This window comes from Rutilus rutilus (genome assembly GCF_951802725.1).
Source record: "Rutilus rutilus genome assembly, chromosome: 18".
Taxonomy (NCBI): Eukaryota; Metazoa; Chordata; class Actinopteri; order Cypriniformes; family Leuciscidae; genus Rutilus; species Rutilus rutilus.
This window is the reverse complement of record NC_140231.1, coordinates 27,047,466-27,069,777: the sequence shown is the minus strand read 5'-3', so window position 1 is coordinate 27,069,777 and position 22,312 is coordinate 27,047,466. Positions and strand designations below refer to the sequence as shown.

At 38.3% G+C, this 22,312-nt stretch overlaps 1 protein-coding gene across 4 annotated transcripts in view; it reads left to right on the top strand.

The window, feature by feature from the left end:
- The first annotated feature begins 874 nt into the window (after positions 1–874).
- The window catches only part of LOC311277035 (putative E3 ubiquitin-protein ligase HERC1), a 62,353-nt gene continuing 40,915 nt past the window's right edge, over positions 875–22,312 (top strand). For 3 of the 4 annotated variants that reach the window (XM_084387144.1, XM_084387143.1, XM_084387142.1), the window contains exons 1-20: positions 875–1,204; positions 6,734–7,700; positions 8,944–9,039; positions 9,196–9,381; positions 10,393–10,704; positions 10,985–11,081; positions 11,391–11,534; positions 12,979–13,106; positions 13,216–13,360; positions 14,255–14,426; positions 14,807–14,941; positions 16,430–16,595; positions 17,822–17,947; positions 18,149–18,370; positions 19,372–19,524; positions 20,584–20,716; positions 20,922–21,113; positions 21,309–21,521; positions 21,623–21,796; positions 22,025–22,136. In XM_084387144.1, the coding sequence (XP_084243270.1) occupies positions 6,768–7,700; positions 8,944–9,039; positions 9,196–9,381; positions 10,393–10,704; positions 10,985–11,081; positions 11,391–11,534; positions 12,979–13,106; positions 13,216–13,360; positions 14,255–14,426; positions 14,807–14,941; positions 16,430–16,595; positions 17,822–17,947; positions 18,149–18,370; positions 19,372–19,524; positions 20,584–20,716; positions 20,922–21,113; positions 21,309–21,521; positions 21,623–21,796; positions 22,025–22,136 (3,839 nt within the window). In that variant the 5' untranslated portion in view covers positions 875–1,204; positions 6,734–6,767. The remainder of the gene's footprint in view (positions 1,205–6,733; positions 7,701–8,943; positions 9,040–9,195; positions 9,382–10,392; positions 10,705–10,984; positions 11,082–11,390; positions 11,535–12,978; positions 13,107–13,215; positions 13,361–14,254; positions 14,427–14,806; positions 14,942–16,429; positions 16,596–17,821; positions 17,948–18,148; positions 18,371–19,371; positions 19,525–20,583; positions 20,717–20,921; positions 21,114–21,308; positions 21,522–21,622; positions 21,797–22,024; positions 22,137–22,312) is intronic. The other variant, XM_084387145.1, reaches the window with a different exon arrangement.

The window sequence follows — 22,312 nt, the reverse complement described above, 5'->3', positions numbered from 1 at the left end:
AAATTTAAGTTCAATAATTTGAATGATAGAATATTTCCCATAAAAGTAAAAAATGAATACAATATTAAATACATTGTTATTGTAATGTTATTTATATACTCTTGTAGTTTGTATTAATATTTTGAATTAGCTTTTATTTTTATACACAGTTTTAATTTTAGTAAAAATGTGCTTTTGTCATTTTTATTTTCATTTTTTAATATTACTATTTTAGGTTTCATTTATTTTATTTCAGCGTTCGTTTTTTTGTTGAGTTTTATTTGTTAAATTGTATATCCAGTTAAACTAAATGACAATTACTGAAATAAGTCTTAAGTTTTTCATCATATACTATATATATATATATATATAATGCCTTTCAAAAGTTTGGAAACATTGCTATTTTTAATGTTTTTGAAAGAAGTCTCTTATGCTCATCAAGCCAGCTTTTATTTGATAAAAAATGAATAAAAACAGTAATATTGTGAAATATTATTACAATTTAAATGAATGTATTTTAAAATGTAATTTATTCTCGTGATGCGAAACTGAATTTTCATCAGCCATTACTCCAGTCTTCAGTGTCACATGATCCTTCAGAAATCATCCTTATATGATTTATTAATATAAATGTTGGAAACAGTTGTGCTGCTTAATATTTTTTTGATACCTTCAGGATTCATTGATGAATACAAAGTTAAGAAGAACAGCAATTTTATTTCAGCGTTATTTCAATAAACAAAATGGTATAATAGTCATATTTAACGGCAATAACCCTGATACAGTAATGGAAACAATATCGCAAAAACAAAAGCTAGACATAACGGACCCTTACGATATAAACGTCATGACGTCACGACACTACGCCGTATGCGTAAAATCCTCCGCTGTACGCGCATTCCCGAAACCGAACGCCGCTATTTTTCATGGCAACAGATTGCGGAGCGGCAACCTACCCTACTATAAACACCCTCCAGCGCGAGATTAACCGGCATTTCGTCCTCGCATTGCGTAACTCCTCTTTGCCGGGTGGCGTTTAGTTATATTTAATTCAAAAGTGTGTATTTGTGAAAGTAAATACAGGATATCATATGGTTGATAATAAAGCGGACGATTCACGTCCTTTCTGATAGACAGCAGGTTTAAAGAGCCTTGCGGGGGGCAGGCAGTGGGTTGTTCTGCTGGGCGTGAATGACAGAAGGAAGAGAGAATATCGAATCGTTTGGTAAGCGTTATTTACACTGTCTTTTTTATATTTCATTCGACAGTATCTGATAATTGTTTGTCGTGTCTGTAATTAATGTGGTTTAACGTTAACGTTAGCTCTTTAAACAGTTGAGCTCGTCATATGTCAGCTATTTTTGTATCTATCACTGTTGTTTTTAGTCTCAGCTGATGCAACAATGTACGTTAAGTCTTGTCCAAGTGACAGTTCATACATGTTGTTGTGGTAACTGATCTAATTGTGTTCACATTTTGCATAGTGTGTTGTATTTTATCAAGATTATGGGGTTTAACGTTAGATGGATGGAGCATTGTTTGAAAGACCATAACTGATGCATTCTGGTCCACCATGGTTAAGAAATAGCAGATTCTTTGGGGTGATGTGGTGTGGTGTTGGGGTTATAGATTATAGGTTCAAACCACTGTCGTAAAAGACCTGGATGTGTTCCTTTAGATGCCTGAATGCTAGTGTCTGTACCTGGATTTTAACTATCTTAACAAAGCAAGCCTCCCTTGGTTAACCAGCCTTATTAGAAAGACAATACTGGTTGACCAGCATTGTCTTTTGCTTAACAATATAGTTTTACTGGTCCACCAGCTAGACAAGCACCAACCTATAAAATTCATGCTGGTCCAATTTGGTCTTTACAGCAGAGAACAGGTGAACCGTGAACTGTCTCCATTGTTCCTTTGAGCAATACATTTAAAGGGACAGTTCACCCCAAAATGAAAATACTGTCATTATTTACTCACCCCAACCCTAATGTTTTCCTGTCCTATGTGGAATGCAAAAAAAAAAAAAAAATGTTTGCAGAATTTTGTCAAAGCTGATCTTTACCATACAATGATAGTGAATGGACATGAGGGCTTTCGAGCTCCAAAATGACAGGCACCTTGAAATATCATATAATGAATTCATGTGAATATTAATCCAACTTGAGACAGATTTGATGTCAGTGAAGTCAAAAATAACTGGTTCTTGCATGTCATGTGTTAAGTCAATTAATTTAAATGTACGCAAGCGCAAAAGATATTTCAGAGCCAGAATGGAAATTTGTAGTAAATAACTGTTTGTAAATAAATTGTTCCCAAACAAATCTATCATAAGGATGCAGAAAACTTGGAATATAAGGCAGAAGTCTTATGGATTCGTTTTATGGTGTGTGTTTTTTTGATAGCTCCAGTCCCCATTTACTTTAATTGTATTTATTTTACGCAAAATATATTTTAGTTTGCTTTTCATAGAAGAAAGAAGTCATGTCGGTTTGGAACGACGTGGACGTGTGTAAATGAAGACAGAACTTTAACATCAGGTTACTGTTTCCATAAGAAGTGTACTGACAATCAGTACACTTTTTAATACAATTAATTTTATAATTTTAGTTTTAATATGATAATAATTAGCTCTAATAAATAATAATCAGTTAGTTTCTCAATTCTGGGAGAGGAGAACCTTACCGTACTGCATGATAGTATTGTTGTGCGTGCGCATCTTTATTGTTTACGTCTGCAAACGAGTCGATCCAAATCTCATAACGAGCCAGGCGCCTCTGATAGGAATTTTTTTTTTAATACAGTGTTCAGGAGACATGTGTCTCTCAGCACAAACCCCAAAGCTCAGCTTTTTTAGTTCACAGTTGTGCGTTTACCGTCTTCTCTTCTTGGCCTATATTTTGATGCCCTCTGTGTGAAATGTGATCACACCGGACAGAAGTTTTAGTTGTCGCAGTTGCCCTGGATTAGTCAGGTGTTCAGACTATCAGCCCCCCAGACCATTTTGACTGGCTGGAATGAATTCGCTCTCTCACTTCAACAGAAGCTCAGCAGTGATGGGCACTTGGCAGTGGAAACTCTTGGCTGGGCAGCTTTATGTTTGTCTGACAGATTCAAGCTCAGTCCTTGACCTCTGTGGCTGGGAATGGCCCTGCGGTTCCATGCGCTTTTTGTTTCCGGTTAACATTTTATTTTCCGTTTCCATCATTTGACTGAGCTAATTTGGATCTGGGATTCCAAGAAATACCTGAAAACATTTCATGAATTATTTCCATTAAGTCTAATGAGACACCAAGTTGATATCTATGATTATACACATTTTTACTGGGTCATTTCTGTTATGCAGCATTCTTTTGAAATCTAACATTAAAAATTAAACGCTTGTGTTGTCTTTTAAAGGGATAGTTCATCATTATTCACCCTCAAGTTGTTCCAAACCTGTATGAATTTCTCTCTTCTGCTGAATACAAAAGAAGATATTTTGAAGAATGTCCGTAACCAAACAGTTGATGGGCCCCATTGACTTCCATAGTATATATTTTTTCATATGAAGGTCGATGGGGCTCATCAACTAGTTTTGGTTACCGACTGATTGGTAACCAGGCCGGCATTCTTCAAAATATCATCTTTTGTGTTCAGCAGAAGAAACTCATACAGTTTTGGAACAACTTGAGGGTGAGTAAATGATGACAATATTTTTGGGTGAACTGTCATAAAAAGGTATCACAGACTTTCATATTTAGGTTCTGGTAAGATGTGATTATTTACTCAAAGACAAAGGAAATTTACAAGATGGTCAAATTAGTGAGGGATTACATTTTTTGTCTTGCATGAGGGTGTCAATGTTAATATTTAATGTGGATATTTTTAACCATCTTTTGAGTTTCTTTTATAATATCATAATGATTTCTGTAATTTTATCAAACAGAATTGAATTTTTTTTTAAGTTACACAAAAAGTCGCTTTGGATAAAAGCGTCTGCTAAATGTAAATGTAAAAAAGTATCTCATAAAAATCATAAAATCCATTGCTGGTGCATACTAGTAATGTTTGAGCTGTTGTTTTCCCACTAAAATGATGTCACTTCCTGGAAGATAATGTTATTAAGGAACTGGCTTTTACAAAACACTAACAGGATGGACAGTGATATTGAGGACACGGAAAAGCCTGTAGATTGATTGCCAATTAAAACGATATTCCCAAAGAAAGATCAGAAGATGTTTCATCACATTTCCAAAATGAGTTTTTAGCGTCACAACTGGTTTTAACATTGATAATAATAATAATAATAAATGTTTCTTGAGCAGAAAATCAGCATATTAGAATGATTTCTGAAATATCATGTGACACTGAAGACTGGAGTAATGATACTGAAAATTCAGCTTTGCATCACAGGAATAAATTACATTTTAAAATGCATTAAAAAGAAAACGGGTATTTTAAATTGTAATAATATTTCACATTATTACTGTATTTTTCATCAAATAAGCATTCAAAAGTGTAAGAAAACTAACCAATATGATTTAATATATCCAACACATGTAGACATGTGAACATGATTCTGAACGTCGTCGCAGGAATGACCCAACAGTTATTTTGTCCTCCATTTTAATTTGGAAAGCACACCCATGAGCTATCAGATCAACACTGGTTTAAAACTGCATGTTCTCTGCCTCTATTTTTAAACATGATCTAAAATTACTATTTGGGTGCTTAACTACCTCTTTCTCATTATTAATAGTAACGTGTAACCTAAGATTGTCTATATTTACACCCGTAGCATTGTACTCGCGTCAATATGTCAGTGGTAAACACCTCAGAGTATAAGCTCAGCGTCTCTTTACATAGTCCGCCACATTAAGGACTTGTTGTTGTCATGATTTTTGCAGGATTAGTCAGAGTTCCTGGGGAATGTGACACTCGGTCCCACACCATCTCCCACATAACTGTGAAGCAGCTTTGAGAAGCATCCTTTTTATTTTTGTACATCGTGAAACTGTAGAGGTTGCCAGGTGTAATACATTCTGGGCTGTAAGACCGTGGGCAGACGTGGAAGTGCTGGGTCATGTTGCTCATGGACACTAACCAACGGGCAGTGGTGGTAACTTGCTCAAAGTGACAAGAAGGTCACTGGGTTCATTGACGTGAGAGTTTTCAAGCAGAGATGGAGGCAGGCGTCTAGGTTGCTCAATTCCCAGGCTGATGGTGTCTGGTTCATTCAGGTTTTTATAGACCTTTATTTTCATTTTAAATCTGAGTCATACTTCCGTCCGAGTGTTGGATTAATCATGTCAGTCAATACTGATTGAACAGCTCCTTGAGGTTTCATATTCATATGATCATGTTTTATCGAGATCACGAGAAATAAAATATCATGAGTACATCTCTCATCCTAACCGCCGGAGTTTCCTCATTTCCTCTTTTTATTCTCAAAAACGCAAGTAATCCCTCTTCACAGCTTTGGTAAAGTTGTGCAAGTTAATATAGTGTGCGGTAAGTAAAAGATAATGTATAGTCAGGCTGCTGTTCAAAAGTATGGGGTCAGTGAGATTTTTTACAAATGTTTTTAAAAGAAGTCTCACATGCTCGCTCACCAAGGTTGAATTTGTATGCTCGCGTAATACAACGTGATTTATTTGTACGTTTTTGTACGTTCCTGACGTGAAATTAAAAGGATAGCAATAAAAAGTGAATGCTGGAATAAAAAAAATGCCTCCATCTTATCTGGAGTTTACAGGTATAGTTTGAGCTAATACATCACATACTAATTATTATTATTATTTTTTCTCAGTTTTTAAGTGGATACATTCATTGTTATCTTCAAATGAATGCTAACTGTCTCTCAGGTTGGAAAGAGACCCAGAGAGGAGAAACCCGGGTGCTTTCAGGCTGTTTTCATGTTGACGTCACCTCTCGTTAGGTTATTCGTTGGCTACTTACAGCCGCTGGAGTCTGTAATCAGTTTTACACATTAGGGTGAAGTCTAAACCTTCTGATTGAGTCACAAATATGGTGGGGGGGGGGTAGGGGTCAGTGATTTGCTAATTAGGCTAATCTGTAATGCATGACTATTGTTGTCTTCGGCAAGTAAGCTGATGTGTTCCTCATGTTCTATCAAACCGTGCCTCAGGAAAATGACCTTGATTCCCTTCTACATATGCTATCTCGTACGTTTCTTACATCCCGACAGGAAAACAAGTGCAGTCTGTCAAGACATTTCCTTCAGAGAGGCTCGTCTAGAGGAAAGACATGTACATCTTTTTTGGGGGAAGAGCGGTTTGTAGTCTGTTTCTGACAAGGATATAACCACATGTTCTAGACTGTGGGAGGCCAAATATAATAATTTAGAAGCCAACCATTGTAATACACACTGATTGGCTAATAATCTGAATATTATGGGTGAGATGCCCCTCAAATGCCTACAGTGGTAGGTTATGTCCTGGTTTCCATTATGAATGGAAATGCTAGTTCAGACACAAACTCTGATTAGATTATTTATTTAAATGTATTAATTTGATTATTTATTAGAATTTATTCAAATCTATTAGGCCCTGGAATTTATTTAAATTACATTTATTGTTTACATTAAAATGTGAACACAGGAATTGTTAAACGGAATCAAAATGCATGTGTCTTATCGAATCCCCGGTTCTTGGAAATTTGGAACCGGTTCTCGATACACAATCCTAATTAAAACTCTTTGTTGTACACTATTTTAAAATGTCTCTTACTTTTGTTCTTTCTTTCTCTTTTCCAGCTATGTGCCTCTTGTGTGTGAATAATGTACAGTGATGGTGCCTTCTCAGACACACGTGATGCTCAAGTGGCAGGAGCACCTGAACAGCTCCTGGGCAGCGGAGGACAGCGTTCAGACAGCCACACGGCACGGAGCGTCTGCTCTCTATGCAAAACTGCTCTACAACAAGGAGGTTGTGGGCTTGGCCCAGCCGGTGCAGGACCTAATGGGTCCACGCTTGCCTGACTTCCAGTACGAATCCAGTGCTGAGGAGGAGAAGGAGGAATATCTATCCGCGCTGCTACACAGTCAACGATGCCTGGCCCACCGCATGCTGGCAAGGACCCCCTTTGCCCTATCCCTGCACCACAGGCTGGTGATCCTCCAGAGGGTGTTCTACGCCCTCCATAGCAAGTATCATGACCGATTCCGAGCGCCGCTCCCCCCACAGCCCTCATCCTCCAGTGCAGAAGGGGGCACTCTGGAGTCAGTGTCTGAGCCTTGGCCAACAGGCAGTTCCCGTTCAAAGTCGGGCACGGACGTTCTTATTGAAATGGGTGTCCGGACTGGGTTGAGTCTCCTTTTTGCTCTACTGAGGCAGAGTTGGCAGCGGGGGCGTCTTGAGAACCCACCAGATGTCGCTTTGTGCAATGAGGTATTGGCCACTGCGTCTTCAGTCCTGGCCGCCCTGCCTCCTCTTTCCTTGGCCAACGAGAACAAGATCCCAACAGTGGGGCTCGACTGTCTTGCGCAAGTTGGAGACTTCCTGAAGAAGACGGCTGTCAGCGGGTCCGGGGCGGATCGGGCGGGTCGCAGGCTAGCCCTGGAGCTCCTTCTCTCGCTAGCCTTACAAAGAGGGTCCTTGCGCTTCCTTCTGGAGTGGGTGGAGGTGGCGTTGGCCGCCTCTGCTTCTTCCACCACCTCTGAAACAGTTGGAGTGGGCTACGAGCTGATCCATCAAACACTGCAACAAATGCGCCAGCACACGGTGTGTTCCTACACCATGCGGTTGACCTAACGGTCATGCTAATAGCATAAGTGAAGTAATATACACAGTAATACTAATGGGTAATGGGCACTAGTATAGAAAGCTGTCCCTCTTTTGCACACAGAGAGAGTATAGAGTTACAGAACTGAGGCTAGGCTAACACCTTCCTCCATTTGTTCATCCCTCCCTCGGCACTTAAACGAAATCATTGTTGCTAATTGTTACTATACTTCTAATACATTAGCACCATAGAGTAGTATACCATTATTCTGTATTCCTCTCATGGAGGGCAGGAATGGCTCAAACGTTTTTTTCCTTGCTCTAAATAAGATTGCGGCTTTCATTTGACTGGGAGCTCTTGGCCGACTTCCCAGCACTGAAAGCCGCACGAGCCACACCAGACCTGCCATGCTCTTATTTATTCATGTCTTAATTAATGGGAAATATGTCTCCTTCAAGGCTTTTGTGCTTGAAGTTAAGCAGAACGTGTTCCCCATATTGAAGCAACTGTTTGTTTATAGATTCCCCTACTCCAGAGTACAAAGTTGATTTGTTCTGTGGAAATCTAGCTGGTTGAGCACGTTGGTGCCAGTATCGAGACTTGAGACTATCTTCGTAATCTTTAGTCAAAACATAATGAACCAATTTTCTTTTCATGATAATGTCACCTAGGTTGCTTGGCCACTGGATAACACTAACCAATAGCCAATCGATTATTTAGATGTTGCGTTTTAGCAAACCTTAGCATTTAGGCCACTTTTAATCAATTACAAAAGTGGGTTGCTAGAAGTGGGACATGGGTTGCTAATCATCTAGCCTTCAAATCGTTTAATTGATCATCTGAATGCAAAATTTGAAAACATAAATACATGCTGTCAATTTAAACTTCCTGTGAAGTGACAGACTTCTCTTTGGTGATAAATGGTGTACTTCCAAACATTTATTCCGCTTTAACCAGCCGTTTCTTGCTATCGACTGCAAGGTCGCATTCAGCCTCTATTCAATCAATATCCAATTGATAGAAGTCCTCGCCCATTTTTATTTCACTCTGATGTCATAATATGGAAAAGATCTGTCACTATTTCTGTTTCATTTTGACTTTAAGCAATAAGGCAGCATTTTATTTAGTCAGAATTAAAAAATAGATATGTATGTTATCAGGGTTTTTTTTTTTTGGTTCTACAGTACCTTTTATTTTTTTAACGATCCACTGCAGCATTTCATTTGTTGTTTGTTCTTACAGGCTTTTCGTGGTGAATCCGTCAATACTCAGGTGCTGAAGAAAGATGCTGACGGACTCTGTAGCCTCTCACATGTTGCTCTTTGCCTTTTTGAAGAGGTGTGTATGTGCAAATAAATCTATGTAAGTGTTCACAGACTGTAATATAGGGCGTTTATATTAGGGCATTTCTCATGCCAAGTTGGAGAGACTTTGGCCTCTATAAGTCTTTATTCTCATAAATAAATCTTTAATCTGTGTGTGTGTGTGTTGTAGATCTGCACCCTGGCCTCTAACTGCTTGTGCTCATGTAACACGGGCTCTTCCTCTTCCTCCGGCTCGGAGAACGACGCCGTCATGGTGTACGTGTGGGGTAGCAACAGCAGCCATCAGCTCGCCGAGGGGACGCTGGAGAAGATTTTACAGCCCAAACTGGCTCAGGGCTTCAGCGATGCACAAATGGTGTGTGTGGGTTTGTGTTACTCAAGTGTGATGAAAACTCAAATAACTGGAAGCTGTCATGAAGCTTACATTAGTTCCAACAGAGACAGCATGAGAAGGAAAAGAAAGACCACTCAGAGAAAAATTTTATGAGAGAGATTCCAACGCTCAATTTGACGGCTGTACAAAATAGCTTTTAATTAAAAGAGCCAATTGTTTTGTTGGTAGAGGCACTGTCTGGGCTGTTAGCTCATTTATATTAGATTGACAGTTGTGCAGTCTAATATGAGCTTTATAAGCATTTTTGTCAGATTTTATGGATGGCAAATATGCTATTGAAATGTTAGCTTGGTAAACTGTTTATAAGAAATATTAAACTGTTCAAGTTTGCACTTTGGTTCCTCTTTTCAGTATGACAGGAAAAATATATATTTATATACGGTATAAATGTATAATATATAAATAATATACGGTATATATGAATATAATATATACGGTATAAATTGAATTATTAGTTGCATGACAAGAAATGCATCATATACATGATTATCATAGGCCATTTACGGTCTTTTTGTTTTAGTAAAATTATATATTATATATTTTTTTAAAGAGCATCATTTTTATGTTTTTTATTGTATTAATTTTTACATTTTTAAGTTTTTAATTACAACTTTTAGAGGCAACTTTTTTTTTTTTTTTCAGTATATGTTTATAATGCAGTCAGGCTTATTTACTATATTATAAATAATAGCAAACCATCTGTACCGATCTAAATTTCTTAGTTTCCTCTCTAACAGAATATGTGTTCTGGAAAGTTTTGTTATCTAATCTGGAGCAGCATTCAGGCCCAACAGTCTCTGCTTTTTTTTAATACAGACATGTCTTTTCATTATTATTGAGAACTACAATTTAGAAAACAGCAGCCGCATCTTAATAAACTGTGCCTTTTCACTAATACAGTTTAGACATCCTTGATCACAGTTGATTCAATTCACTCAGCTCTAAATGGTGCTCTTGTTTTTCCACCTGCAGATTGAGGCTGGCCAGTACTGCACATTCTCTGTATCTGCTGATGGTGCAGTGAAGGCTTGTGGGAAGGGTAGTTATGGGCGTCTGGGATTGGGAGACTCTAATAACCAGTCTATGCCTAAGAAGCTGGTTCTGGAACCGCCTCGCACCATGAGGAAGGTGTCATCGTCCAAGGGATCAGACGGACACACGCTGGCCGTCACGGCAGAGGGAGAGGTGTTCAGCTGGGGAGACGGAGATTACGGCAAACTGGGCCACGGGAACAGCGCCACGCAGAAATACCCTAAGATTATACAGGGCCCTCTTTTAGGAAAGGTGAGAGGAAATAATGTTTTCTACATGCAGAATGTAGCTTTCTTTTTATTTTTATCGTGTCTTATCTAGAGTATTTGCCTGGGCTCTTTTGACTTGGGCGAGTAAGCAACTCCCCGAATACTCTTGTAATTACTTACAATTCCATAGCTACCACATGACCTGAAACTGCATATAAACACCCTGGCAACCACTAATATTTCTTCAGAAAATGTAAGAAACTAGTTTGTGTGTTATCAATGCATTTGTAAAAGTGTGCGTGTTTCCTGTGTGTGTATTGCAGGTGGTGGTGTGTGTGTCTGCTGGATACAGACACAGTGCTGCGGTGACTAATGACGGAGAGCTGTACACCTGGGGGGAAGGCGACTTCGGTCGACTCGGTACATCACTCTCCTCTTACAGACCCTCAACATCACTGAACACACACACACACACACACGCACACACTTGAGACCTGAGTATATGTTCTCAGATGTAGTGTTGTCAGTGAAATACAATTCACTATTGATTTCTGTGAGGTGGTTTTAATGGTTTGAAAGACTGCTGTGCACAGAGGTTGTTGTTTTTTTTAATCCTCAGAGAAATAATTGGTCAGGCAGTCGACAAGACTGAGTCAGGCTGTTGTGTCAGAAGTTCTGCCTGTCTGTCTCTTGTCTTATTTTTACTCTGTCTGTCTGTCTGTCATGTAGGTCACAGTGACAGTCACAGTCGTAACGTGCCCACTCTGGTCAAGGACATCAGTGGGGTCGGGCAAGTGGCCTGTGGCAGCTCTCACACCATCGCTGTGGCTCAAGATGGCCGAATCGTCTGGTCCTTTGGAGGAGGGGACAATGGTAATATTTCATATCCACCTTATTTTGCAATGTGTTTTTTCTTTTCTGTGGATGTGCGAGACTTCTGATTAGGCTTATAATTATGTAAGTACATTAAAATAATATAAGAAATGCCAGTTTGCAATATCAAGCAGCATAATGAGCTGTTTGCTAAAATAACTGGAAGCAAATGACAGTGAAAGCATGTGATGAAGTGGCCATATTATATGCTTCTGTAGCATTTAAATTTTTCAGTCATAATTTAATTTCTCATGAACATTTTCCGTCATCTCGCTGAAGTCTTAGAGACATTGCCAGACAAATGTAAGATAGTCATCCTTTAGCAAAGCGCCTTTTTCAAGGCTGTTAGTAACGTGTACAGACTCTCTTTGTAAGTCAATTTGCCATTTAGTGATTGAAAATCCTCAAATCTTCATGAAGACTGAAGTCATTTTTATTTTAATAATGTTTTGCCTGGGATTTCAAATAGAGAGAGACTGGTATTCAACCATTTTTTTTAAATCGTATTTCTTTCTTTCTTTATTTGTTTGTTTGTTTGTTTGATTTTTTTTATTATTATTTTTTTATTATTATTGTTTATTTTTTTACAGATATTCACACTGATATTCTACAAATATTTAGGCAAAGTAAAAAATTTTAGCTTAACATATATAGATCAAATTTATTCTAAATATGAATGAATGAATTATTTAATTATCTAGTTAATTTAGTAGTCCATCCATCCATCCATCCATCCATCCATCCATCCATCCATCCATCCATCCATCCATCCATCCATCCATCCATCCATCCATCCATCCATCCATCCATCCATCCATCCATCCATCCATCCATCCATCCATCCATCCATCCATCCATCCATCCATCCATCCATCCATCCATCCATCCATCCATCCATCCATCCATCCATCCATCCATCCATCCATCCATCCATCCATCCATCCATCCATCCATTCTTTCAAAATTCAATTGCTCCTGTTCACCCAAGGAATGTCTGGGATAATAGATTTTTGTGTTCTTTTTTCCCCACATGAATTGAACAATTTGAATTGAATGGTATGCAAAGAGGGAATATTTGACTCAAGTTTTATTTGCCACAGCAATTTTAACAGCTATACACAGTTTACAGCAGTTGTTCAGGTAACATTCTGGATCAAAATCAATGTGCACATGCACATTCTTCTGTCTTCTGCCCTCCAGAGTGAGTAGGACATAGTGACGCTTACTTTTCATAAGTAGAGCAAGAAAAATTCTGCAGTGCAGCACTATCAGATATAATATCCACAGACAAGCTTAAACATGCTTGGAACAAAGGCGAAATATAGAGACAGTTGTTGATGCAAGTATTGGCACGGCCTCTGAATTTGACACACCTTAAATTACTGTTGTCCATTTCAGAGGGATTTCTTTCTGTGTGTGTGTGAATGGTGTGTTTGTTTTACAGGTAAACTGGGACATGGGGACACAAACCGTGTATACAGGCCTAAAGTGATAGAAGCCCTGCATGGCTTTATTATCAGAAAAGTGTGTGCTGGGAGTCAGTCATCACTGGCTTTGACATCTGCTGGCCAGGTATATACAACCACTCATTTATCCCACAGACTCGAACTGAGTAAACATGTACCGTTATATCCACCCTTATAAATTCTTGTGTCTCTATGCTCTCCTGTGTGCGATGCAGGTGTTTGCGTGGGGCTGCGGCTCGTGTCTCGGCTGCGGCTCGTCTGAGACCACCTCACTCAGACCTCGGTTGATAGAGGAACTCAGCATCACTAAAGTCATCGACATTTCCTGTGGAGACAGCCACTGTCTCGCTCTGTCTCACGGTGAGAGAGATGGAGAAACAAATGAAAAAAATAGGATTAAATAAGATTAAAAAACATGAAATATGTCATTTCTGCTCCACAAAGCAAATTTTGCTGTCTGCAATATTATTAGACAAAACATTTATTTTATTTATAGACATTATTTGTAGATCAATGATATTTTATTATTATTATTATAATTTTTATTTTATACTATTATATTTATAAATATTTTGAATGAACTTTACTACACACATACACACACACACATATATATATATATATATATGTGTGTGTGTAAATAATAATAATAAAAAGTGTGTGTGTGTATATATATATATATATATATATATATATATATATATATATATATATATATATATATATATATATATATATGTGTGTATATGTGTGTGTCTATATGTACTTTTTTTATTATTATTTTAATTTTAGTTTGTTTTAATATTTTTTTATGTGCCTTTGTCATTTTTATAATATTTTGTAGCAATTTCTATATAGCTTATAGCTTTACTTAAATTTAAACTTATTTATGTTAGTTGCAAAGGCTACATTTTGTTAATTTTTTTTACAGAAAACAATTTTTAATAGTTGACAATTACAATACTCATGTTTTCCAAACCTTTGATTTCTTTATTTTGTGGGACACAAAAAGAGGGTTTTGAAGAGCCGTACCAGTTACTATTTTCGATATAAACACAATAAATGGAAAATAATGCTTTCAAGCCTCAAAACGGACTCTATAAAAGTCCATACAACTTAAGCACTACATTCCAAATCTTTTGAAACCCTATGATACCTATGTGAGGAAAAGACTAAATCTAAGTCGTTATTCACTTAAATGAAATTTTCAGATTCACGAAAATGCTTATGCAATTTTATTGTTTTTTGTTACAGAAAACGAAGTGTTTGCTTGGGGCAACAATGCCATGGGCCAGTGTGGGCAGGGTCACACCTCAACGCCAGTCACCAAACCCAAGAAGGTGATTGGTCTAGAAGGGGTTTCAATACAGCAGATCACTGCAGGCACGTCCCACAGCCTGGCCTGGACAGCAGTTCCTACAGACAGGTGAGGAGAGAGAGACAAAGACCTATTCAGTAGTTGTGATGAGTGATATGAAGGGGCTTCCACAATGCATGTACAGTATTTCATTATTTATGTGCCTCATTGTCTGTGGATAATGGAAATAAAAAGCCCTGACTTCCTCATCTAAATCCAAACCAAAAGCAGTTTGTCCTGAAATGAGTTTGAGCCCACAGGAAACGACAACATTCTCATATTCGTCATGCAAATCAAAACCCGTATCGCTCCATCTGGAGTGAGTTTCACCACTAATGCATTAATGCAATCGCATTTCCATTTTCCATTATTCAAATATGTTCACTTAACATTGTTTTCCTGGCATGACTGAATGTGAATTATCTATGTGTCTTGTGTGTGTGTGGCAGGCAGCTGGTGGCTTGGCACAGGCCATTTTGTGTGGATCTAGAGGAGAGCACATTTACGTACCTGCGCAGTTTCCTGGAGCGTTACTGCGATAGTATCAGTGGAGACACTCCTCCTGCACCTTTCCCCTCTAAGAGGTAAATAAACACTTGGACCAGCACCAAACCACCTAGATTTACAAATGATGTCCTATGAATTGTGATTTGAACCAATAACCATTAAACAATAATATGGACTGTGTAATGTATATAGAGGCACGGAATATCAGATATTGCTGTTTTAGAAACATAAAATATGCAACAAATCTTGTTGATAGATAGGTTGGTGGATAGATGGATAGATGCATGGTGTGAAATTATAACCAGCTACCATCCATGGGTCTTTTTGCACAGTGGCGGGTGAACTGAGACACCTGTCATTTGACAAGGAACGCTTGAAAGCAACACACATGCTTAAATTAACATTTTATTTATTTGTGGAAAATAAACAACAAAAAGAAAGCAGGCATTAATAACAATTTGTATTTATTTATTTATTTATTTATTTATTTAAATTTATCGGTTTATTTTTAATCAGTTTATTTTTATTTAAATAATAATTGTAAAAAATTTAATTAATTGATTTTACTTTTTAAATTATTTTGTTTTTTTATATTTTCATTATGTTGAAATGTTTAAAAGTGCATTTTATACTACTTTATAAAATGAATGAAAATATATGGATATATGGATCAGTGTTATCATATTTTAAATTAGTTTTAATGTTTATATTTTTCATTTTAATTTCAGTTTAGTTTTTTTGGTACATCAAAATGATTTATATATATATATATTAGTTTTAGTTTCAGTTATAATAATAACCCTGATATGGATTGATGGATGGATGTTTAAACCATTCCAATCTGATGTATTGACATTTGCAATGTCAGATGTCAGTAGTCTACAGCTGTAGACTGCAAGATTTAAGATTACATAAGAGCTGTCATACAGATTATATAATATCGCTGATATTTCCCAGCTGAGGCCACAAGATGGTAAGTGATTTATGTTGACCTTGGGGTCAGAACAGTTATTTCTGCAGCAGTATCTCTAAAGAAAGAGAGAGAGAGTGTGTCAAATGTCTTAATGATCCCATTATGTGGAAGCTCCCAGAATACCCTATCACTTTATATGCTGCTTAAGCATCTTTATTTTTTTTTGTGGCGCTTGCAAAGGTAAGCATCTCGGTTACTATTGCTCATTCTGATCCATATGAACGCTTTAACTCTAGCCTCTTAGTTTCTGCATGTGTTTTTGATTTTTCACTACATAGCAACCTCCCAAAACAACTGCATAGCAATGCCTTAGCATCCACCTAACACACCTTAGCATTGTGGCAGAGAGTTTTGCATGGGCAAGCGAGAAATCTGGTTTATCTGTGTCAACGTCAGCTGCAGGAAGACATTCATATAACAGGAATGTGACACACACACACAGCCACAGGGGTAACTGGCACAAGCCCATACCCATCTTCATACCCACAGGGATGGGGTCAGAGCAGCATATGGCCTGGCACTCGGTAAAGGTCACTTTAGACTTCTCATCTTTAAACTTGTCACTCTCTCTCCCTCTCGGTTTCTTTCCCAGGGAACATCACCAGTTTGTGTTGTTGTGTATGAAACTGTTGTCCATCCACCTGTCGCTGGCCCACGCAGGGGGAACAGGGGCCACAGTGCTTGGTGCTCAGGGTCGGCCCCTCAGGAACCTGCTCTTCAGACTCATTGACTCTAATGTACCAGACTCCATACAACAGGTCTGCCATCAAACACTGAGATTTTATATTTATAATTCACGTATATTCATGTAATCCATTTGATGAAGACTACTGTTGAAAAGTTTGGGATTTTTAAAGAAATGAACACTTTTATTCAGCAAGGAAACATTAAACTGATCAAAAGTGACTGTAAAGACATTTATAAATTACGTAAAGTACAATTTCAAATAACTGCAGTTTCTTTGACCTTTCTATTCATCAAAGAATCCCACATTCAAATGTGCCATCACAGAAATATTATTATACTAATATGTATTTTAAAATGGGAAAGTTATTTTAAATTTTAATAATATTTCACAATATTACTTTTGCTGTATTTTTAATCAAATAATTGGGTTAGTGAGCAAAAGAGACTTTAAATAGAGAATTAAAACATTAAAAAATATACCGGCCCCAAACTTTTGAACAGTATTGTACGGTTGTAATTAAATTCATATTATAAGAAATTAGTAAAGCTCACAGAAAGTGCTGAATAGATGTGAATATCTATTTCTTTGTGTGATTTATTGTGCTCTTTGGAAAATGATACTTGGCAAGGCATATGTTAGTTGTCAGTAACAATGTTTTCATCCACATTTATGCATGATAGAAAGATTGTGAATAAAGAGCATTTCCATACCTTGCGATCAAGAGAACAAACTTTATCTTCTGTGGAAACTGGTGCTATAATACTAATGGAAATGGAAGTTGTAGTCATTGTAAAATCTACTCTGACTCTTTTACTACACATATTAAATTATATATTTTCAAATTATTATACTTTTAAACAAACTTATCTGCTTCAAGTAAACTTAATTTTTTTTATGTGGATTATATTAAAATATGGTTGTTTTCATCTAGAATTTTTTAAATGCAGAATCTCAAAAGACATATTTTATGTTCATGGTTTTTTTTAAAACACACACTCCCAACAGTACAAGCTATATTTTCTGGCTTACACAACAGTAAACAACTTCAGCCAATCAGAATGCTCACATATGCTGCTGGAGTTCTGCCCACATGTTAAAAACACTAAGATGATGGAATCGGTGGCTCTGTTTTCTCTTCGAGGGAGTTTGCAGAGGACACGACTTTTCACAACCTTCAAGAGTTCAGTGTAACCGCTTCGACTGAGTCATCTGTCAGAATGCCAGTATATGAATCATTCCCTTCACCATGGTAATTAATTGTTGTTTGTGTGTGTGTGTGTGTGTGTGTGTGTTTAGGCTGTAATGAGCACGCTGTCCATCGGAGCGTCTTTGTTGCTGCCTCCTCTCAGGGAGAGAACCGAGCTGCTGCACTCTCTGTTACCTCAGGGCCCGGAGAGCTGGGAAAGCCTGTCTAAAGGACAGGTACTCATACACAAACACTATCAAAGTTTCGGCTGTTACGCGTATATCCACATTTGCTGAGAAAAGCCCTCAAATGAACACAACTCAAGTTAAAACTATGTCTCTCAACCCCTGCCGTTCCATTGCGCTCCAGTTGTTTTTATCGTATCATGTAATTATTGTAGTAAATGTTTGCTAATTACTCTGTTTCCCGTTCTACAGCGTCTACAGCTGGATATGGTGCTGAACAGCCTGCAGGAACAGAGTCATGTGGCGTCCCTGCTGGGATACAGCTCGCCTGGGGAGCTGAGTGCAGGTCTGGCACTGCCGCCCACCCCTGACCGCCCCACAGGAAGTGTCAGCTCAAGTTCAGAAGCTCCAGACCACCTTCACCTGGCCGAGGTCCTCCTGAAGACCTTGCTGCTCAGCATCGGGTTCTATACGGTCAGTCCAGATTGACAGGCACAAAAGATTTCTTTCTATTTCCAAGCCTTGGTTTAATTTCAATTTAATTTAAAGAATAAAAAAAAAGCATTAAGTAAGCATATTCATTTGCGATACTCCCTCTTTCCCAAAGATATTTTGGAAATGGACTTCATGATTTTTCCTGTACTGGTTTTGGAGAGGAAATATGCTTTAAAAACTGACATTCATCCCCTACATTAGAACAATTAGACTTTTGGAAAACCACTTTTTTTTTTTTAATTATCATTATTTAATATATATAAATAATAATTCATATAGAGAAAAAATATAATTGATAATATATATTTAATATAATAATTTATAATATATACTACTGTTCAAAAGTTTGGAGTCGGTGGGATTTTAAAACAAATAGTTTTGAAAGAAGTCGCTCACAAAGACTGCATTTATTTGAGATTAAAAATAAAAATACAGTGAAAACAGTAATATTGTGAAATGTTTTCTATTTTGATATATTTTAATATGTAATGTATTCCTGTGATGCAAAGCTGAATTTTCGGCATCATTACTCCAGTCACATGATCCTTCAGAAATCATTCTAATATGCTGATTTAGTGCTCAAGAAACGTTTTTTCTTATTATCAATGTTGAAAATGCTGCTTAATATTATTGTGGAAACAGTGATATGATTTTTAGGATTCTTTGATGAAATGAAAGTTCAAAAGAACATTAATTGGAACTAGAAAACTTTTGTGACATTATAAATGGTTTCACTATCACTTTTGATCAATTTAATGCATCCTAGCTGAATAATACTTTTGAGCAGTAGTGTATTATAATAATAATTTAATTTGATTCATTTACACTCCTCTCTGGCTGCCTTTATCACCTGTGTAGTAAATGGACAATCAACTCAGGTGTTTTGGGATATATATGAAATTAAAAATGTAATATATTATGAGGAAACTTTTAAAAATCATAACATGTTCTCCTTTCCATTAACTCTGTTGTACACGCAGGAGCGTGCGTTTGGTGAGCTGGAAAAGAACAGTGATAAACAGCGGTCCAGTCAGTCCCAGAAACAGACGGAGGCTCCATCACACTTCCACCACCTACTGTCAGCCCTTCACAGACACCTGCTGGCCCACTGCTACATTCACACAGGCACTGAGGTACAACAACACATTTACTGTGAAAACCTGCTCCATATCATACCTCCCTCCCTCAGGCTGCCAGTTGCAGTGGTTACGGATTGTAGTTTTAAGAAATAAAATTCCGTTGTGTGAGCCTGTTTAGTCAAAGATGCTGAAAGGTGACATATTATGCCCCCTTTCACAAAATGTAATATAAATCTATGGTGTCCCCAGAACGTGTTTGTAAAATTTCAATTCAAAATGCCCCCCAGATTATTTATTATAGCTTGTCAAAGTTGCCCCTTTTTGGGTGTAGGAAAAAACGCGGCGTTTTTGTGTCCTTTTAAATGCAAATGAGCTGCTGCTCCCCGCCCCCGTTCAGAAGACGGACGATCCTTTACACAAGCTTCAGATACAATAACAAAGCACGCGAATAATCACACCCATCCAAAATCTCAGAAATAACCAGTAGCGGAGTGCAGCCTTACAGAGAGACTCAGGAAGAGGTTGCAACTTTTAGACTTCACCTGGACGTTTCTAAATGGTTAGTGGATACATTTATGTAGTTGTTGTGGAGTTACATTGATTCATCTGTTTCTGGGGGATTTCCGTTGAAATTCCTCTTGTCCCTTTTTTTTCTCGTTTCATCTGAGTCTGGGACTCTAAATAGTGTTCTGTGCTCGTCTGTGGAGCCAACGACATAATAGTTTGCATGCTTTGCTCAAACTTTTGCCATTGCGTTAGAACTGGTTACACTGTTGTCGCTTGCGAAACCAAATTGTGGGGTCCGTGGGTGGAAACTTGCAGATTAAGGGGCGGTAATTTTATAATAAGATCCCCTTCCGAAATCCCGGAGCGAAATATGAGCGGCTTATTTTTTTGACATGCTTGCAAAGAAAGGCTTACCTGTGTTGTCACTTTTCACATTTTCTGGGGTGGAAAATGCACCGGGGACCCAATTATAGCACTTAAACACGGAAAAAGTCAGATTTTCATGATATGTCCCCTTTATTTCTTGTTCCAGAACCCTGAATTGGAGGCAACCTGCATAATAAGTGTTTAAAGAAATTTTTTTTGTTTTGCTTGTGTGTTGTGTAGGATGACAGCAGCGTAGTGCTGCTACATAAGCACCTGTGCCTGCTGCTGCCATACGCTGCCGAGACCTTCAGGAGATCCACCATTCTGCTAGAGGAGAGCACACTGGACAAACACGTCATCAAGAAACTACACAGTAAGAACACACATTACATGCCATCCATTCGTCCATCTAACCCTCCATCCATTAGGGGTGTAACGGTACACAAAAATTACGGTTTGGTACGGCAGGGGGGAAAACCAAACTATGTTTTTATTTAACGGGGGTTTACTGAGCCATCCATCCATCCATCCATCCATCCATCCCCAGTGTATTGAGTTGTTTGTCTGTTTCTCTGTAGCTGTGCTGTTTGGTTCGGTGGCGGGCAGTCTGCTGTGTCAGGTGATGTACTCTCTCCTCCTGCTGCCATTGGCTGTTGTCAAACCCCTCCTCCCTCACCTGCTCTCTCTGCTTGAACATCTCAACGAGCTCAACTGTTACCTGCCCAACACTTCACACCTGGAGAACATGGAGCTGGAAGGAACCTCACAGGGTAAGCACCAGAATTCAGAATTTCTGTCATTCTCTGAAAACATTTCAGATACCTTAATGAATTGTTTGGCATTCAAACGATTCAAAAAGAATGTATTCAATAACAAATGACAGACCATCACAGTGATACACTGTGAAGAAATTTACTGAGATGCGCACATTACTGCTAATTACACACCCTTCCTTCCTGTTACAGAAGCATCAGAAACCTCTGAGGCAATTCTGCCACCAGAATCAGATGACTGGGCATGGCTTCTTGACCTGGAGAGGTCTGTAGCTCTTGCCATTGGCCGTTGCCTGGGAGGTATGTTGCAGGGCCAGCCCCCTTCCATCCAGGAGAAGACGGCAGAGTTCTGGCTGTGTAACCCACTCTTGAGAAACGGGCTGGAGATTGACTTTGAGCAGCTGGGTAATGACCTACCACCAGGGGGCAGCAGCCCTTGTTTGTATTGTAAAGCATAGACGCAAGTATAAATATAGATAAATAAATACTCATCTATGTTCCTGTAGACTGGGCAATGGGTTGGCTGACTGAGGCCGTGTTCGTGGGTTGTGGGGATGTGAGAATAGCTGAATTGTGCCTGTCAGAAGAGAACACAACGCTAGTGGAACTCGCCCTCGGCTCCCCGCGAGAACCAGCCAGCGCCCTCTGGAGGAAAATGAAGGAGTTTGCAGCGAATCGAGGTAAGAGAGGCAGGATTTTTTGAGGTTTATAGAATATGAATAGAAGGTAAAAAACATTGCAAGATATTCATTTACTGCATTTTTTACGTTTCTGCGCCGTTTGTGGCATTTGCCCTGACTGCAGAATGCTGCAATTGACCAATAAGAGTCAGTAATTTCAAGTTACATTAACCTCTGTCATCATGTGCATGTCTACATATTAACCTTGACGTGTGTGTTTTTCTATAGACTGGGACAGTAGTGGATCAGTGGGAGACTCTCTGCTAGAGATGGCGTGTCGCTGTAGTTTGGCCGTTCTGCTCAAACACGCTGGCCTTCATGAAGCCTACTGGCAGGATAAGTGAGTGAGATCCACACCTCGCCCTCCATCTCTCGCTTTACCTAGATCTCTTTTTTACACCTTTACCTCCCCACGTGTCACTTATGCTATAGTGTAATGAACTCTGTAATTAGTTGACCCAGATTTAATGAATATATGCTCTATTTAAAGAATGGCTCTATATGTGAATATTAAAG